The following is a 20,179-nucleotide window of genomic DNA, read 5'->3' on the forward strand; positions in this document are numbered from 1 at the left end:
TTATTCTAGTGAAAGGTCCTCTTTAAGCTCCTTGTTAGAGAACAGCAAGTTGTGCAAAAAGTACTGAAACATTGAACAATTGGACATGTGCATCCAAAAGTTTAGAGAAGGTCACATAAATGGGTTCTCCAGGAATTAAGAAAATGGAAATACTTTAATGTCACTTTATGGCAAATATATTCCCAAATACATTAATTATTTATAATGGTTTTATTTGTTGGGGGAGCAATCATCAGGGAGAAATAAAATGGCCCCCCGTCCTTTTAGTACACACAAAACCTGTCCTAATCACACAGCAGGACAAGTTACTCCACAACACTGTTGTAAAGAGCTGCCTCCTCCTCCTCTCTGCTTGTCAGGGATTATCATCCAGAATACAGGTGAATCTCTGGGGAATGGAGTTCATGAGGAGACATGAGAGGAGGGTGAGGTGTGGCTGATGAGCAGCAGCGCTTGTTTACAGTCTCCATTACCACAGTCTGTCCTGTCCGTCCTCTCTGTACTTCATAGTCTCCTCATGAACTTAATTCCCCAGAGATTCAGCTAAAGTTTTTAACATCTGTATTCAGGATCATATTCCTGACCGTGGGAGAGGAGGATGAGGCAGCTCTTTACCTCAGTGTTGTGAAGTAACTTGTCCTGCTGTGTGATTAGGACAGGTTTTGTGTGCACTGATAGGACGGCAGCCATTTTGTTTCCCCTGATGATTGCTCCCCCGACAAATAGATCCATTATAAATAATGAAAGGTATTTGGGAATTTATTTATTATAAAGTAATAGTATTTTAATTTTCTTAATTCCTGGAGAACCCTGTTAAGTTCACCTGTAAAGGTTAGAGTACATTTTAGGTACATTTCACCCCACAAACCAAATAATCCTAACGTTTTGTGAGTAGTGTATATTGTATTGGCAAAGTTTTTGCAAAAAAAATAAAAATAATCCGAATTAATGCGGATGTGTGTGAATGGAGCCCAAACCTTCAGCTCCCTGTCAGAGCCTCCTTGAGGACAGCTGTCACTGGGACCAGTCCCTACTTGCAGGAGCCGCAGTCTGAGGAGATGAAACCCTAGCCCTGATGTTAGGTGACTGACACAATCAGTTGCTCTCCCTCCATAGGCACACATATAAATAACCTGCCTATTCTGGCCGGGTGCTGAGGGAAGGGGGAGTTCATAGCGGAGCCACCGACCGGAGCCGGCGGCAGCAGCGCGCGTCCCCGAGATCCCGGGAGCGCGCCCTCCAGCAGCTCTGACATCACGCAGCCTCAGCATGGCGCTCAAGGTGACTCCGACTAGCTGCCCTTACTGCATTCTAGCTTCTCCGTGCTTTGCCGCTTCCCCTCAGCTAGCCGGCCGTAGTGCCGGAGCCCCGGGGCCCCGTGCATGCCATTATGTGAGCCAGGGGAGGACGGCTGGGTGTTGCCCGGGCCCTGCTGCATCGCTGCTGCTTGTTTTCTGTGCCATACATACATGCCTATGCAGGGTGGCAGAGGCTTGTGCCCGCTCAGGGTGATGCTCTTATCTATGTGCATGGGGTTAATAATTAACAGCTGTGTGTAAAATGAGGCTGGACCAGGATTTCTCTTCTGTAAAGCTTGTGATCAGCTGTGTGCAGTCCAGTGATGTCATGTGTGCTGCTACTGAATAGTCCAGTGATGTCATGTGTGCTGCTACTGAATAGTCCAGTGATGTCATGTGTGCTGCTACTGAATAGTCCAGTGATGTCATGTGTGCTGCTACTGAATAGTCCAGTGATGTCATGTGTGCTGCTACTGAATAGTCCAGTGATGTCATGTGTGCTGCTACTGAATAGTCCAGTGATGTCATGTGTGCTGCTACTGAATAGTCCAGTGATGTCATATGTGCTGCTACTGAATAGTCCAGTGATAGTCCAGTGCTGATGTACGTGGTTTTTGGCCATAGACCTGATTCTAGTTCAGTGATGTCATGTGTGCTGCTGATGATAGTCTAGTGATGTCATGTGTGCTGCTGGTCATACACCTGATGATAGTCCACTGATGTCATGTGTGCTGCTCATGATAGTCCAGTGATGTCATGTGTGCTGCTGGTCATACACCTGATGATAGTCCACTGATGTCATGTGTGCTGCTCATGATAGTCCAGTGATGTCATGTGTGCTGCTGGTCATACACCTGATGATAGTCCAGTGATGTCATGTGTGCTGCTGGTCATACACCTGATGATAGTCCACTGATGTCATGTGTGCTGCTCATGATAGTCCAGTGATGTCATGTGTGCTGCTGGTCATACACCTGATGATCATTTTCATTGAAAATAAAAATGACCAGAACAATAATTATTCTGTAAAAGATCCATGGACGCCCCTAAATTGTCGTCATCGTGAAATGATTTTGGAAATTTGTCACGTGATTGAGAAGTTACTGGCACAGATGTAAAGCAAATTGATCAAGAAAATGTGCATAAAATGTCTCGTGTTTCCCGTGTCACGACATATCTTAAAGGGAAACTCAGATATAAAAAAAAAAAAAGTGATGATTCCCTGGAGAGTCTTTCAGATTAGAACTGACTGGAGCAATGGTCTCCGGCTTGCGGATCTCCCGCTTTTTGAAACTACAACTCCTAACGTACTCTGACAGCCACAGGCTGGAAGCTGTAGTCTCGCAACAACTGGAAAGCTGTAGGTTGGAGACCACTACTCAAGAGACTAAGGCCTCTTTTCCATGGGCGTTGCCGTATTGCGGACCGCATTTGCAGATCCGCAATACACGGGCGCCGTTCCATGGGCATTCCGCATCACGAATGCGGACCCATTCACTTCAATGAGTCCGCAAATCCGGAGATGCGGAACGGAACCCTACGGAAGCACTATGGAGTGCTTCCGTGGGGTTTCGTCCCGTACTTCCGTTCTGCAAAAAGATAGAACATGTCAAGTGAATGGGTCTGCGATCCAATGCGGCTGCCCCACGGACTGTGCTCGTGCATTGCGGGCCACAGCACGGCCACGTCCGATTTCAAATGAGTGCTCAATCTGGGAAACACGCTCCATGTGATGGCCGCATGTCCCAGACCGAGTGCCGCTTCTCCAACTTGCAGCGTCATAACTTGCCATCTACAAAACTCGGACACTGGCCGTGTGCACCCCGCATTGCGGTGTGGACCCATAGACTTCAATGGGTCCACAATCCGCAAGATAAGGACAAAGATAGGATACATTCTGTCTTTTGCGGCGTAGCCGCACTTACCCTTGAGGCACTCTGAAGCCCTTCTGTGTGCGTCAGGATCTGTGCGGCCACGCCACAAAGGATGGGACATGTCCTATCTTTATCCTTATCTTGCGTACCCATTAAAGTCAGTGGGTCCACACCCATTAAAGTCAGTGGATCCACAGTTTGCAGTCTGTAGAACGGACACGGTCGTGTGAATGAGGCTTCATGCTGCAAGTGCAGTACAGGAGAGCCACGGTCAGGCACGCTCATGTGAAACTGACCAAAAAGGTACAGTGTTAAAATTTGCAGCAAACAAATGAATGCACCAGTAAATGAGCTCCACGGAAATGTGAACGAGGCCTAGATCTGTGTCCACTTGAAAATGTAGTGTTTGGATTTAACATAGCGTATAATAACAATCAGCCAAGAATATCTCTACACATCTCATTTCCGAGACTCCCATTTCCAGGATCCATTCCTTGCATGGTATGGGGTGTGTGGGGCGGTCTTCATATCTGTGACTGAGACCAGTAGGATGATCATGTGACTATCCTGATCTGAACCTGCTCTCCTCCTCCCGCTGTAAGGCCGCCTTCACACGTTGCATCCATGTGCTTGCTTCTCCATTCCAATGAATAGAACTGATTTTCAATGGCGGAAAATTCTGCTACAAAATCTGCAGAGTGTGAAGGCACCCTAATATAGCTGGGGCCACACAGCGACCTTGGCCCTAAGACCCCTGCACGACCGAACCATCTATGTGTGTGTGGGCTGAATGGGGTCACAGAACGACTCACAAGTTGCATTGAACGCCATCCCAGAATCTTGGGGGGGGAAAAAAAGAATAATCCAATACTGCTGAACTTTTTGCTGTTCTGGGGTTGCGGCAATGTCTCAGTGCAGCCCGATCTAATTCTTACTTCAGCATCGAGACCATCTCCTCTCTATTGATTACCTTCAGCAGGGGTGAGGGGTGGGGGGGGGCACCTGTAAACCTGATAAGAGGTTGTCATTAAATAGGAGTACCCCAAAGACTGGACTAATTGTTTATTCATTATAATTGCAGGTCACCAAAAGAGCCGACCCCAGTGAGTTGAAGGCCATCTTTCTGAGGGTAAGAAGACTTAACATTTAGACATGTTCATTAATGTTACTCTTTATTGACATTACTTTGTTATTCTGGGTAAATATTTTGAGCGTGTCCTCCAAACCTTTACATTGTGCTGGTTACAATAAATCATAGGGATGATGCTATAGGCCTGTGATGGCTAACCTCCGGCACTCCAACTGTGTTAAAACTACGACTCCCAGGAGGCACACTTGCTTGGCTGTTCTCCGAACTCCATAGAAATGAATGGAGCATGGTTTGGAGTTGTATTTTCATCACAGCTATGGAGTGCCGGAGGATAGCCATCACGGGCTAGCTGCACGTGGGTGGGGGCGGGCTTGCAGCAGAAACTGTATGAGTTTCCGTACCAAATCCGCACCAAAAACACCCATGTTTAAGGCTACTTTCCGTCATGGATCTGCACAGACGGATCCGTTCAGATAATACAGCCGTCTGCATCCGTTCAGAACGGATCCGTTTGTATTATCTTTAACATAGCCAAGACAGATCTGTCTTGAACACCATTAAAAGTCAATATGGAGGACGGATCCGTTTTCTATTGTGTCAGTGAAAACGAATCCGTCCCCATTGACTTGCATTGTGTGTCAGGACGGATCCGTTTCATCAGACTGACACCAAAACGCTTGCCGCGTTTTGGTGTCCGCCTCCAAAGCGGAATGGAGACTGAACTGATGCGTTCTGCATTGCAAGAACGGATCCGTCTCTCCGTTTGTCATACGGACAAACGGATCCGTTTCAATTTTTTATTTTTTTTTTCACATCCGGCGCTAATACATTTCAATGTAAATTCATGCCGCAGTATTTCCTCCATCCAAAACTCTGTTCAGTGACTGAACTGAAGACATCCTGATGCATCCTGAACGGATTGCTCTCCATTCAGAATGCATGGGGATATGACCTGATCAGTTCTTTTCCGGTATAGAGCCCCTAGGACGGAACTCAGTGCCGGAAAAGAAAAACACTACTGTGAAAGTAGACTTACTTGAAGTTTTTTAATGCGGTTTTGCCAGCAGATCTCACCCTTGCAATGAACAGGGTGAAATCCACACAAAGACCTGACGTGCTGCGGATTTCTACATTTTCGAATTTATGATGAGGCGCTGACTTTCCGCACCTACTTTGCTAAATTGACAATTTTGACAAATTGGAAAAGCAAGCCTCATTTATGAATTTTAGTGCAGAAAAAAGAGCTGTTGCCCATAGCAACCAGTCGGCGTAAGGATTGCATCAGTTAACCTATTCTCACCATCCACCCCACCAAAGCTAACAAGTGGTTGCTATGGCAACATCACCCTTTTTTTTTTTTTTTTTGTCTGTACTCCTTACCATAAATGATTCCCTGTTGCATTTTAGGTGGAATTATGGGGTTGGTTGCCACAGTAACAGGGCTTTTTTTGTATCTTAGCTGACATTTGGCCTAGCGTCTCACCGTCCATTAAAATGTAATGGTGCGCGTTTAATGCGTATCTACGACATGAAAGTGCATTAAAGGAGGATCCGTCAAGTGCATAGACAGGAGGCAGACATTTTTTAGGCGGAACCAGTAATGATATGACAAGATAATCCTCAAGTAATGCAGTTTTTGTATTCCTTTATGTGCCTCGGGAGCAGTAGTCTGTCTATAGGCTTAGCTTTACTCATGACCCCTTTGTTCTTTATAAACTGGTGGTACGATTGGGCCTCAGTGTTGGATGAATACGGTATGTGACCTGTATGGTCTTTGGCAGTGATTAGGAAAAAAGTCACCATAAGGCTACTTTCACACTTGCGGCAGAGAGATCCGGCAGGCAGTTCCGTAGCCGGAACTGCCTGCCGGATCAGGCAATCTGCATGCAAACGGACAGCATTTGTAGACGGATCCGGATGCGGATCCGTCTTACAAATACATTGCAAGAACGGATCCGTCTCTCCAGATATCATCTGGAGAAACGGATCCGTTATATATATTTTTTCGGCTCCGGCATTGTGGTATTTTTAATGGCACTAATACATTTCAATGTAGATTAATGCCGGATCCGGCATTCTGGCAACGGATCCAGAATTTTGTATGGAGATAATACTACAGCATGCTGCGGTATTTCCTCCGTCCAAAACGCCGTTCAGTGACTGAACTGAAGACATCCTGATGCATCCTGAACGGATTTCTCTCCATTCAGAATGCATGGGGATATGCCCGATCAGTTCTTTAACGGTATTGAGCCCCTATGACTGAACTCAGTGCCGGAAATGAAAAACGCTAGTGTGAAAGTACCCTAAGGCTACATGCACACGACCGTTGTGTGTTTTGTGGTCCGGAAATTGCAGATCCGCAAAACACGGATGGCTTCTGTGTGCGTTCGGCACGGACAGCCATTAATATACTGCCTATTAGGACAGGTTATATTTTTTTTGCGGACCACGGAACGGAGCAACGGATGCGGACAGCACACGGAGTCTACACGACTGTTTGCATATGTAGCATAGAGTTATAGCTGTGTAGTGTATATTCGCTTAGTTTATTTCCACTCACTTATAATGTATCACCCTCACAGGTTTATTCACGCGCACATGCAGTAACATGTTGATAACCGGTTTCTCCGCTTTGATAGTACAGAGCAGGGATGACCCACATACTTAAGAGGTCTGATACAAGTTGAATCCCTCCTCTGAACGAAGGACGACCGAATGGTGTATCATTACAAAGCTTTACTGGAACTCAGCCAGCCATTTATGAATGGTAGATGGACAGATCGGTGGAAACAAGTGATTCATGTATTTTATACCTTCCTATTACAATGAGAGAATAATTGCAGTGGAAGCTTGTGTTACAATAGCTCTTCGTTATATAAGCCTTGGTTCTTATTACTGTATGACGTGTCCAACTTTTGTTGGCAGTGTTTTATGTTAGTGTTCTGGATTTGTTAGACATTTTGCATCATATGAAATAGTAGATAGATTTAGATTAGATAGGTAATCAGTCCATGGTTCTGTTTATGACGTGTCAAACTTGTCTTGGCAGCGGATTTCCTGTTTATAAGGCTACATGCACATGAACATTATTTGTTTCCGTGTCCATTTTTTTGCAGATAGGATGCGGATCCATTCATTTCAATGTCCGCATCAGTATGTCCTTTCCGTAGCCCCGCCAAAAATAGAACATGTCCTATTCTTGTCCGTTTTAGGCATTGTAACAATGGATCCGCCAAAAAATAACGGACCGCAAAACGCATATGGTCGTGTGCATGTAGCCTAAGATGCATATTTTTAACGCCAAAAGACACGCCTAGCTTTTAGAGGAGGAAAATATGATCAGACCATCAATCGTCATTAGAATCCATATCAGACCACCAGTCTTCATCAGACCCCCAATTATCATGAAACCCCCAAAGCAAACCCGCAAACTTCACCAGACCCCCAATCCTCATCAGACCTCAATATCGGGCATAAATAAATGGACTCACCTCTTCTGCTCCGTCAGATCCAGTGCCCTTTCTGTACTCGCCACTCCCTGGTGTTCTGCCAGCATTGTGCTGCACTGTGACCTGACATCACACAGTGTCAGGTCATAGTGCGCTATGTCGGTCACAACACAGCACAGCGGATGCCCGGCAGAAGACCAGGAAGCGGTGAGGGCAGCCAACACCCAGGAGCACTATATTCACCGCTTCCTGGTCCTACTCTGTACTAATGAGTGCTCCCATAATTGAAGCACTCATTAGTATTCACTTCATAAGACGCACTGTCATTCCCCCCCCCCACACACACACTTTTGGGGGGAAAAGTTAATTTTTTTTTTTTTAGCGACATGTCGTAGTTTTATTCCGGCCGCCTCACCATGTTTGCTGCGCTGCAGGAGTGGACTTCCGGTGGCACGCGTGCAATAGCGGCAGCACGGATCCGGCTTGCTGTTCACCCGCCGGAACAGCTTGCCGGGGAAGGCTGCCGCTAATGTGAAAGTAGGCCTTTACTGATCCCCTCCGATGCTTACTGGGTCCCTGCTGCTCCCCACTTCCTGGTTCTGGCTGCAACCACTACAGCTATCACTCAGAACAGGGGGCAGGGGTTGTAAAGCAGCTGAATGCAGAGAGCCCTTCCCTGTGATTCACCACCTCCTGGGCACTTGCAGAAAGCAGTGCCCGGCAGAATAATAGTATATGCACCTGGCCGTGTAGTTTATGCAGATTTTCTTGCAGTTTTCACAGCCTTTCTGTAGCAAAATCCTCACGTATAACTTCTGGATTTTGACGTGCATTTGCCCCATTTCTCACCTTTTGCAATGCAAAGGGTGAAATCTGCCCTTTAAAATCTGTGCAAATACTTGGCATGATGTGGATTTCAAGGAGCATGGAGGAGAGAAGAGGCATTCACAATAAGCTGAAATCTGTAGACCAGTTAGGGGCAATGTAAGTTCATGTTCTTGTGGTATTTAGAGGCACCATGCTAGAACTGTGCAGATCACTGTGAAACCCAGTTGGTGACGCATCTGGACATCCTGTGCAATGTGTAAGTAATGTCCAAGGGCGAGGGACACAAACCTAGGTATGCAGTGACGTATCCCATATCCTTGGATGCATTGCCTACCGTGCAGCTGGAGTCCTGATTTCAGAACTTGAGAACGGTGGAACTTGTCTAGCAATGGGTTAAGAAAATGCCATTTATATGTTCATGAAGAAGCCCTTCATGTAAGTGACAGAAAGATTGAGTTTACTGCTACCAACTTCTGTAATGATGCTGTGGGACTTCACACGTCAGCGTTTATAGATAGAGGGGCGATATGATAAAGCAACTGTTTAGTGTGTGTTACATACGAATGGCCTCAGGATACAATATTTTCAATGCCCAATGGCTATATAAGTTGACACTAAACTACACTACTATGTACTATGGCTCAGACTCTGATCCAACCAATGGGCATGGCAAGAGCACCCTGTCTATCTGTGCCAGGATCAGCTGCCCTGTTGGATATCCAGTGAGGGCGGCTCCGTGTTATTTTTCTGGTAGGCTGTGTATTATAAAGGGCCCTAAAGGAACCCCGATTCCCATCATATAAAGTAATTGACAGCTTTCCTGCCTGTGTTGCTCACTGTTATCTGTTTGTAGTATTTGCTTCATTTGTCCATTATCTGCTTAGTTTTCTAAAATCTTAAAGGGGTTTTCAAGGAATTTTTATACTCTGGATAGGTCATCAGTATCTGATCGGTGGGGGTCTGATACCTGGGACCCCCAGCAATCAGCTGTTCGAGGAGGCACTAGTGCTGCTGGCCCGCTCACTAAGCACAGCACCTTACATCGTACAGTGGCTGTGCTTGGTATCACGCTCAGCCCCATTCATTTAAGGGGTTGTCTGGGTTCAGAGCTGAACCTGGACATACCCAGAATGTCACCCCTCCGGCCCCCCTGATGGATTGCTCAGGGCAAGGGCTTTTTTATTTACCATAACACACTGCCGGGCGGAGGCTTCCATCTAGCAGTGTGTTCGGTGACGTCACCGGCTCTGGTGGGCCGCTTATGCGCTGCCCTAGCAGTTTTACAGGCTAGGGCAGCCCTGAAGCCCGCCCATCAGTGCTGGTGACATCACCGGGCTCACTGCTGGGCAGAATCCTCCACCTGGTAGCCCTATGGAGAGTCCAGTACGTCACCAGATCTCCTGAAAATGCCTTTGCCCTGTGTGATTTAGCAAAAGAGAGCATCGGAGCATGAAATGTCCGATGCTAACATCAGGGGGCCTGCCTGGGTGAAATTCTGGGTATGAACCCGGACACCCCTTTAAATGGGGATTGAGCTTCCCTACAGTAGGTCAAGTGACCAATGAATGTGACATCACATTGCCTAGGAAAAGCTGTGAGAAAGCTGCGGCACTACTGAGCGTGCCGCTGTTTTCTGACATACTGATGACCTATCCAGAGCATAGGTCATCAGTGTAAGGCCGAGTTCACACGAACTGACGTGTGTGACCCGTGGCTGTATTGCAGGCCACAATACACGGCCACAGTTCCGTGTGCATTCCGCATCACGGATGCGGACCTATTCACTTCAATGGGTCCGCAAAACCGGAATTGCGGAACGGCCGCACGGAACGGGACCCCTCGGAAGCACTACGGAGTGCTTCCGTGGGGTTGCGTCCCGTACTTCCGTTCGGCAAAAAGATAGGACATGTTCTATCTTTTTGCGGATCGCGGACCCATTAAAGTAAATGGGTCCGCGATCCGATGCGGATGACCTACGGCTGGCGATTGTGCATTGTGGCCCGCAATTTGCGGGCCGCAGCACGGTCATGGGTCACACACGTTCGTGTAAACTCGGCCTAAAACTACCAGAAAACCTCTTTAAAATTCTCTTATCTTCGGATGACATTTTGGGGCTTTGGAACGAATTACCAGTTATGAACTCAAGTTACAATGGTTGTCCTGGTACCAGACAATGTTACAGTAATGTATTTTAGGAATAGTGCAATAACGTAAGCACAGCAATAATAAGGTGACACTGTGTTCTGTGGTAGAACCTAATTATGGTATGCCACTGAGACAGAACACACCTAGGTTATAGAAATAGATCACGTAGACAACTATTGTGCCGCCAGTAAATAATGTTTTATATTCTGCTACACCTTTTCTTTACCTGTGGCTGATTTATTTATTTTTTAAATCAGAAAACCAGCATACTCATTCAACTGGATAAGGCTACTTTCACACTAGCGTTCGGGTTTCCGTTCGTGAGCTCCGTTTGAAGGAGCTCACGAGCGGACCCGAACGCAGCCGTCCAGCCCTGATGCAGTCTGAATGGAGCGGATCCGCTCAGACTGCATCAGTCTGGTGGCGTTCAGCCTCCGCTCCGCTCGCCTCCGCACGGACAGGCGGACAGCTGAACGCTGCTTGCAGCGTTCGGGTGCCCGCCTGGCCGTTCGGAGGCGTGCGGATCCGTGCGGATCCGTCCAGACCCGTCCAGACTTTCAATGTAAGTCAATGGGGACGGATCCGTTTGAAGATGCCACAATATGGCTCAATCTTCAAGCGGATCCGTCCCCCATTGACTTTACATTGAAAGTCTGGACGGATCCGTACTAGGCTATTTTCACACTTAGCTTTTTTTTGCTAAAATAATGCAGACGGATCCGTACTGAACGGAGCCTCCGTCTGCATTATTATGATCGGATCCGTTCAGAACGGATCCGATCGAACGCTAGCCGAACGCTAGTGTGAAAGTAGCCTTAACCCCTAAAATTCATACTTTGCATTGTGTACTAACTACATATTTAGGCCTCATGAACACGACAGAGCTGTATACAGAAGCCGTTTCCTTTATACAGCTTTGTATTACAGAGATACGTACTCTTATATAGAAGGAATGGTTATACATCAGCAGGACTTTCATATTTTTTTTTATTTTTTTTTTTTGTTGCTCCGTGGCAGTTCTGTACTGAGTGGCAGGACTCCCCGCAGTGAAAATTCCTAGAAAGCACAATTGATCACTGCAACATAAGAACCTGCACGGTGGCTCAGTGCTGGAGTCCTAGGTTCCATTCAGAAATGGCTCTGTTTCAATTTTTTTCACATTTTTACCGGTCTGTGCATGCGTAGACTGGAAGGACGGATCCGGCATTGCTGTATTTTTAACGCCGAATCTGGTAGTAATACATTTCAGTGTAAATGAATGTCGGATCTGGCATTCCGGCAAGTGTTCCAGAATTTTGGACTGATATAAAACCGCTGCATGCTGCGGTATTATCTCAGTCCTGAAAAGTCAAAAAGACTGAACTGATGCATCCTGAACGGGTTGCTCTCTATTCAGAATGCATTAGGATTAGGGTCCATTCACATGGAATTGCGGACCCATTTATTTCTATGGGGCCGCATGATGTGCTGCCTGGATCCGGAAATGCGGACCTGCACTTCCGGGTCCGCATTTCCGTTCTCAAAAAAATAGAACATGTCCTATTCTTGTCCGCAATTGTAGACAAGATTAGGCATATTCTATTATAGTGCGTGTGCGGTCCTGCAAAACACACACGGATGTGTGAATGGACCCTAAAACGGATCAGTTATTTTCCGGTATTGAGCCCTTAGGACGGAACTCAATGCCGGAAAAGAATAACGCTAGTGTGAAAGTACCCTTACTTCAAGTCACTTCTATTATGTATACTCTATCTTTCTTTCTTAAGGAAAAATTGCAAATTCTTTGTTATTAATCTTTCTCTGGATGCTTCCTGATGGAGGTTGTTCAGATCTGAGCTGTTTTACTATTGTTTCGGAGTATAGTTGCACTCAGACAATTGTATTCAATAGTCAGCAAGTGGTCTGAACCTACATGTAAGAAAGAACACGCATGCAGTGCTGTTCACAAAAGAAAGATGCAGCTGAACCCGTACATTTTGTACAATAAAGCAGCCACTGTTCTTTTATAGACCTGAAACAAAGGAGATAAGATTTTCAGACGTGAGCAGGTTAGTCATTCACATGGCAATATGCTGGAATGGGAGCCTCATCCTCCAGCACTTGTGGGCTACGAAGACGCTGTGGAGTGTTTGGCTAAGAACAAAAGAGGGGTCTTATGAGATGCACATGAGAAAATTAACATTTGGGCAGACTGCTGCAATTAAGCATGTACACCAATTATTCCCTTATTTGCGCTAAGTATGAGTCTGTATGCAGAAACTAACAATCTGCTATTCAGCTAATGATCATTCTTTTACTTCAAGTGATTCCTGAGAACAGTGCAGATTACGTATATTTACACCTTGTTTATAAGGATAGCATTAATGGGGTTTTCAAGGGGGATAATTTTTTTTTTTTTTAAATATATATATATATATATATATATATATATATCTATCTATCTATATCTCTTTTGTTGACGCTGCTGTCCACTTCCTGACCCTTGGCTCCATACACTAGAAATGGCTTTGAATGCCCAGTCTGGTCACCATCTGAAGGCCCCCATTCCCATTGGTGGACTGTCAGATGACCACAGTGGGCTTGGGTGACAGTATAATGTGTATGGGGAGCTCTGACAGATGATGTCTGGGGAGAGAAGGATCGGACAAAGTGAATATTTTCCCCAATCCTTTTGTTCTACCAGGAGATACGCTGCAGAAGAGTCTAGTAGTAGCGACTTTCTCCCCAGTGAATACATATATACATTCAGCCAAGCCGAATATGTATCTGTATGGCGGAGCCAGGAGAGATGTGGGCAGAACGATCATTTCGGCCGAGAAGTATTGAATGTGTTTGGCAGCCATAAAGGGTTTATTTCTTCGAAGACATTAGTTGCATATCCTAGTGATCTACCACCAATGTCAGACAGGTGTGGGTTCCACCTCTGGGACCTACATCTATCTCCAGAACGGGACCCCCGAAGGGCGCAGCTGCCCTCTATTCCTTTCTATATTCTATCTCCGGCAGTGTGCTCTCCTTCACTTTCGGGGGCCAGTTCTGGACCTAGGTGCAAATCCACCTCTAGGACCCACACCTATATGACATTGATGGCATATCCCAGCAGTATTCTACCAATGTCTCAGTTGAGACAATCCCTTTCAGCACTGGCCAAGGCGGGTCAGCATCTGAGCAATGGGACACACTTCTGATTGTCTGAAGGGCTTGGTCCTGTCCCCTTCATGGGTCAGTCGTGGTTGAGAATAATTATCTGACCATATGTGCCCAGCTTGAAGGCTATGTGCTAATTTTTTGTTCTGTTACTTAAATGAATGTAAAATAACACATTTTGCAAATATTCTTCATTAAAAATCTTCTTGTCTATAGCTACTATGCAGATCAATTTATCTCCTGAGAAGAGAGGAACAGGTCAAATCTTTGATTTTGTCTTTTTGAATCCTTTCTTCCAAGGGGATGTCCCGGATTTTACTATTGATGGCTCATCCTCCTTCTCAATGGATGGAGTGGTGTAGTTCCACCTTGCTGACCGGTGTGGTATCAGATATCAATGGTCTATCCTGAGGATGGGCCATCAGTAGTAATTCTGGAATCCTAGAAACCTTGTTATGGAACTGCATACAAACACTCCAAAATGTAAACTGTGAATAGATTTCAATTTAGCTATTTCTGTCCCTGCTTTTCTAAAGACTGCAGCTATTCTGCATCCATCAGGAAAGTGACGGCAGTCGGAAAGGTCTAGTTTTCTTGTTCATGATTGTATTATGGATCTGTAGGTCACTGCTCCTTGAGGTCAGCACCCGTCAAAGGTCGGTGACTCAGTTCTAAATATAGAAGCAGTAATGTTCTAAATAAAGGAATTCAGAATCGTGTGCCGCAGCTTCGTTTCATTACACATGGTGGAAGGCTAGGCACTGGGTAAACCAGAAGACGATGCTCCTTTATAGTTTCTTACACTTGGTGTAACTATTCCCTGTACTAAACATGACGCGCACACACACAAACCCATAATTTTGGCAACGCACTTTATACACTTTCTTTTAAAACGTTTACCAAAAATTGAAAAATCTGCATTGAAATTACTAGGCCTATTGGTTCTAAATAAGGCTATGTTCACATCTCCGTTTTGGAGATCCGGCTGCCTGATACTGCACAAATGCCGGCTGTGTGACAGACGGAAAAATAACTGTTGCATGCAATGGTTTTTGTCCAGCATGCAGAAGTGGACTGGGAACTTAATGAGGCCCTGGAAAAAAAACTAAAAGTGGTCCCATGTTGTAGGCAGATCCAGATTAACAGAAGGCAGGGGCCAGCAGTACCTTAGTGCAGCACAAAATACAGCCCCAGAAGAGCCATATATCACAGTACAGCACAAAATACTGCTGCCCGCATTGCAGTATTCAACTGTATCGCAGTCCTGAGGAGGGTGATACAGTTGAATTCAGGAGGGCACCTGGGGATGCCAGCGAGATGCCTAAGTACTTGATGCTCCTAGTATTAATAGTGAGAGCATTAGATCATCATGCACTCAGCCAGCAGCCGTCAGGAGGGCATCGGCCCACCGGGACATGGCCAGTTCACCCCTGCTGGCATGTATGCCTGAAAGCAGCCAGATCACCACTGGACCTCATTGCAGTCAGTGGGAATCCAGCGGTGAAGTAGAGGATCGGGCAGGCTGCTCTGTGCCGGAACAACCTGACAGATCTCCTAAAGGAGATGTGAACAAGGCCCAAGATTGGTGACGACCTATACACAAAACCATTACAACTTTCTCAGGCTTGTCACTCGGCTTACTTTGGTCCCTGATGACAAATATAGTTGTGTGTAATGATTTTTATTTAATTTTTTTACTACAATACTAGGCAGTTTTGCCATTTAGGTTTTTGATAGACTTCCATGACCCTTTTTGTGGGAGCTGTAATGGCAGCCATATTTTAAACAAACACAACTAAGACTCTGTTCCGCATATACGGCAGCAAATCTACAATAACTACGAACTCTGAATGGGTTCATAGACCCCTATGGATGGGACAAATGCCAAGAGTGTCCTTTTGACATCTGTTGGGCTGGAATGTCTATATATGCTTCACTTTGCTATGTAATTTGCTAGCACAAAATATATATATATATATATATATATCGTGATATATGTTTTCTTTGCACGGGGCCTGTGAATGACGTATGCCACTGTGTAGTGTCATACGTTGGGGCTTTACCTGTCGCCAATGTGTCCGATGATTTCCCCAGTGTATGCACTGAACGTAGCCCCTGATCTGAAGAAAGTCTAAGGTCTCTTTTACATGAGCGGTTTTGAATGTGACAAGATCTGTTCAGTGGAAAACTGATGGCTTTGCACGCAAGTCGAATCAATTTTGTCTGCGATTGCAGTCAGTGTTTTAATTTCTTTTATCAGGATTGCATCCATTTTACATCGGTTTTTCATGCGCCTGAAGAAGAACGGAAGAATAACACTCATAATCTCCTTGCAACCATCAGTGAGAAACGGACTGCATCCGGATGCTTTTTGCGTGCCGTCAGTTTTTTTGACTTGAATGGACCAGTCCTGTGTGAAAAACGGATGGCGATAGAATATGCTTCGACTCTTCCTGAATGGACAGGTGGTCAGTGAAAAACTATAGTCATGTGCACATGCCCATTGAAATGAATAGGTCAGTGTTCAGTCCACAAACGGATGGAAAACCTGCTTGTGTAAAATAAACCTTAGGCTTGGTTCACACAAGTGAAGATTCGTCATCGTGAATTTTTGTGCGGGAAACCTGCACAGTTTTACAATACCAGCAGAGTGGATGAGACTTAAAAAAAAATCCCATCCACACGCTGCCAAATAAATCTTCAGAGTAATGCCCTATTCACTCGTCCGCAATTTCGTTCAAATTGCGGACCCATTCATTTCTATGGGGCCACACAATGTGCGGCCCGGCTCCGGAAATGCGAACCCGCACTTCCAGGTCCACATTTCCGTTCCCAAAAAAAAAAAAAATAGAACATGTCCTATTCTTGTCCGCAATTGCGGACAAGATTAGGCATATTCTATTAGTGCCAGCAATGTGCGGTCTGCAAAATGCGGAACGCACATTGCCGGTGTCCGTGTTTTGCACATCCGCAAAACACGTTATGGATGTGTGAATGGGGCCTAAATTGACCTGCAGAGCTGGACTGAAATCTGCAGCATGTTGATTTATGCTTGTCCGTGGCAAAATTTAGACTTTTCCATTGCAAAAAATTGCTAGGTTTGTGCAGCGGATCTGCTTCAAATTCCGGTATGTCTTTTCACACAAGCGATCTGCATGCAGTCCGTTTTATACTGTGCTGTATACATTTTTATTTTTTAATATTGGGAACAAATGGCAGATATACAGTATGTAAGTAGATGGACGGGGGCCTGGGAAGGAGCCTGGATCATAGACAGCAGGTCAGACGGGGGGGGTGGGGGGGGGGGGTGTTGGAATCGGGTGTCTACAGGTGGGCTGAGTCGGAGGGGGGCCCTGACTGAGCATAGCAAGTTAGAAATGCCACACAAGTGGGGAGTAAATTATGAATACACTGGCAGAGGAGACGTGTCACGTATGGGTGGGGCCTTTCATGCGCTCCAGGCCCCTCTGTGCGGCGGGCCCCATAACAGCTGCGTGGTCTGCCTATATTGGCAGTATGCCACTGTACATAGGAATATGGTTGCATGTATCTCGGGTATGATTTCTGTGAAACTCTTAAAGGGGTTGTCCAGGCTTTTACTATTGATGACCTATCGTCTGGAAAGGTCGTCAATACCAGATCGGTGGGGTCCGACACCCGGCACCCCCACCGATCCGCTGTATGAGGAGACGCAGTGCGCACGTGCCATCTCTCTTCCTGTCAGTTGCTGCTGTCTATGATCTTTGCCAAAGATAGCAGCGGTGAACAGGAAGAGAGAAGGAAAACCGGCGTGTTGCGCGCGCCATTGTCTCATACAGCTGATCAGCCAGGTGTCGGACCCCCACCGATCTGATATTGATGATCTTTCCTGAGGATAGGTCATCAATTGGAAAAGCCCGGTCAAACCCCTTTAATAAGTGCACTTCAATTGTAATATATCTGTAAAGAATAAATCAAGGCAACTGGACGTTCTTTACAGATATACCATGACCTGGATAAATGAGAACCTTCAGACACTTCTATTGTAAGCTATGAATGCAGTTTGAACAGAGTCTTATTATTATGTATTGTACTTTTGAGGCATAATTGTAGCAGTAGGGTTGAATTGGGGTTGGTCTAGGCTTCCTTTGTTCACAAACCATAGTTCAGTTTTGCATTTTTCAATAGAACTGGACTTTTATTATCATTTTTTTAGTGAAGCTAGGCATGTGGCTTTTGCACTTAATTCAGATTCCTTAAAGTAAATGGAAGAAGCTAAAATCTATTGAAGCTGTAATTTCCGTTGTAATGTTGCTTGTGAAAATGAAGTGTGTGTAAGGCCTCCTACATAATAAAGAGTTTCAACTGAAATCCATTTTATTTTTGGCAGAAATAATAATAAAAAATAAAAAAAAACAATCTGTATACATAATTTTGGCAGCACGGAAGGTCACATGAGCTTGAGTCTAGGACATTTTATGTTCTTGCTCTTAAAGGCCACACATTCCGGCCCTAAATTTGGCTCCCCTTCCTGAAGGAGCTGTTCCGAGAGAAGCCTTGCCTTCCCCTGACTGGCACATTGTGTCCTTTTTATAGCTGGCAATCTGGATTCCAAACCAAAATCTATGCCGCACTGGCCGAATGATACGTACAGAAATCTTCCTGAAATCACAAAACGCCTTTCAAATGTTCACCTCTTGAGTCTCCATGTCTGGTCTAGAAGAGTTGTGCAAAATGTCCCTCCTTCGTTCTCACTGCTTGTAAATATAAGTGTGTGAGAACATAGGTAAGTGATACGTCTGACCGCGCCGCAGTGTCGTTTTATTTAAACATAGGATATACGATAGCAAGAACCTCGATGACCTGGTCCCAGTGACCTTGGTTTGTAGGTGGAACTCAACTACTACTGAAAAGTCATTTACAAGGGGGTTGCGTCTTCAGACGACTTTTATTGTTTCTCGGCCTACCCTCCTACAACTTCTCCTACGTACAGAGCATTGCTTTTTTTCCACCAAGTGCTACACTCCTATGACTCTATCCTTTCCTTGCTTGACATGCAAATAGTAAAATGCTTCCTTTCAAGGAGAAATTCAGTATATCTAGATATCGGACAGATGGGCAGCACTGTGCCTCGGTACAGGGGGTTATTGCCATCTGTATAGGTTTTGTCTGGTATTCCAGATTGTTTCCTACTCTAAAAACATAGTTTTCTGTGAAACTAACTTTACTATCTATGTACATACTTGTATTATACATCCTGTTATATGCAAGTTCAGTTAAGAGAGGAAAAATACTTAGATTCGATTTTGTCCAACGGATCTAAAAACGTAAAATCTTGCCAGCTGCTTCCTACACTAAAGGCTTCTCATGTCTATAGGCGTAGGTGTAACGACAACACCCCCGTTGCTCCTAGAGGCTCATTTGCATATATTAAAACATCATTTTTTTCAGCAATGCGGGCACATATGAACATGGGACCAGCACAGATGCCTTCAGCTGCCAAGTGCACATGTAACAGGTCAGCCAGTGTCATAGGTACAAAACTGCTGACAGATGCCCTTTAAAAGCAATTATAGCGCTGCGGAATATGTCAGCGCTATAGAAGTGAGTAAAGTAAATAAATACATTATTTGTCTCAATATGAGACATTAGATTTTTCTATATTCCGTGATGGCATCTCTTCTATAACACACACTGTTTGGAGCTCTTTTCCACAGTCCCTTGTGTTGCGACCACTTCTATTATTTCAGACGTCGGCCCCTGTCACTTTCCTGAACATGTAAAGCAATATGTTTGTGCTTGAAATCCGCACGTAACTTGAGTTTCCCCTGTGTATTGTCAATACCCTGCAATAAGGTGGAATACGAGGTTCGGCTGCACCTATAGCAATCACAGGCTGGAGACTTACAAAGATTCTCTTCTCAGGAGTGAGGAGGAGATGAATAATTCATACCCAGGTTGTACAGCGAGCCTTATATAAAGCAGAGGCGGATCAGAACCGATCACGTTGCATCTCATGACGGTGCAAAGCAATGACCTCTGGAAACAGAAGTTGTTTCAGTGCAGGAAGGAGAAGTTTTCTTTTGCTAATTCGCGGAGTCTTGTGACTTGTGATCACTTTGATGGATGTCGGCAGCCTGCTCTGTGTAACAGAAGACGCTTTCAGAGAAAAAGAAATTGTATTTCTTCTGTGCGAAAGAAATCAACAAGTTAAACTCTGATCAGCTGTGAATCCTTTTTATATTTAATATATTTTGGGGATTATCTGCTAATGATAAATATCCGTCATCTTCTTACTATATAAGAACTACTACTCGCATTCATGAACATCCGGTCTGTTTGAAAAAAAGATAATCTTACAGTGAC

The 20,179-nt window shown here is 45.2% G+C and overlaps 1 protein-coding gene across 1 annotated transcript in view; it reads left to right on the forward strand.

The window, feature by feature from the left end:
* The first annotated feature begins 1,134 nt into the window (after positions 1-1,134).
* SLC25A12 (solute carrier family 25 member 12) overlaps positions 1,135-20,179 on the forward strand; it is a 123,497-nt gene continuing 104,452 nt past the window's right edge. Inside the window, exons 1-2 of the mRNA XM_044303617.1 lie at positions 1,135-1,281; positions 4,254-4,301. Coding sequence (XP_044159552.1) covers positions 1,270-1,281; positions 4,254-4,301 — 60 coding nt within the window. The 5' untranslated portion in view covers positions 1,135-1,269. The remainder of the gene's footprint in view (positions 1,282-4,253; positions 4,302-20,179) is intronic.

This window comes from Bufo gargarizans, chromosome 8, assembly GCF_014858855.1.
Source record: "Bufo gargarizans isolate SCDJY-AF-19 chromosome 8, ASM1485885v1, whole genome shotgun sequence".
In the NCBI taxonomy this organism is placed as follows: domain Eukaryota; kingdom Metazoa; phylum Chordata; class Amphibia; order Anura; family Bufonidae; genus Bufo; species Bufo gargarizans.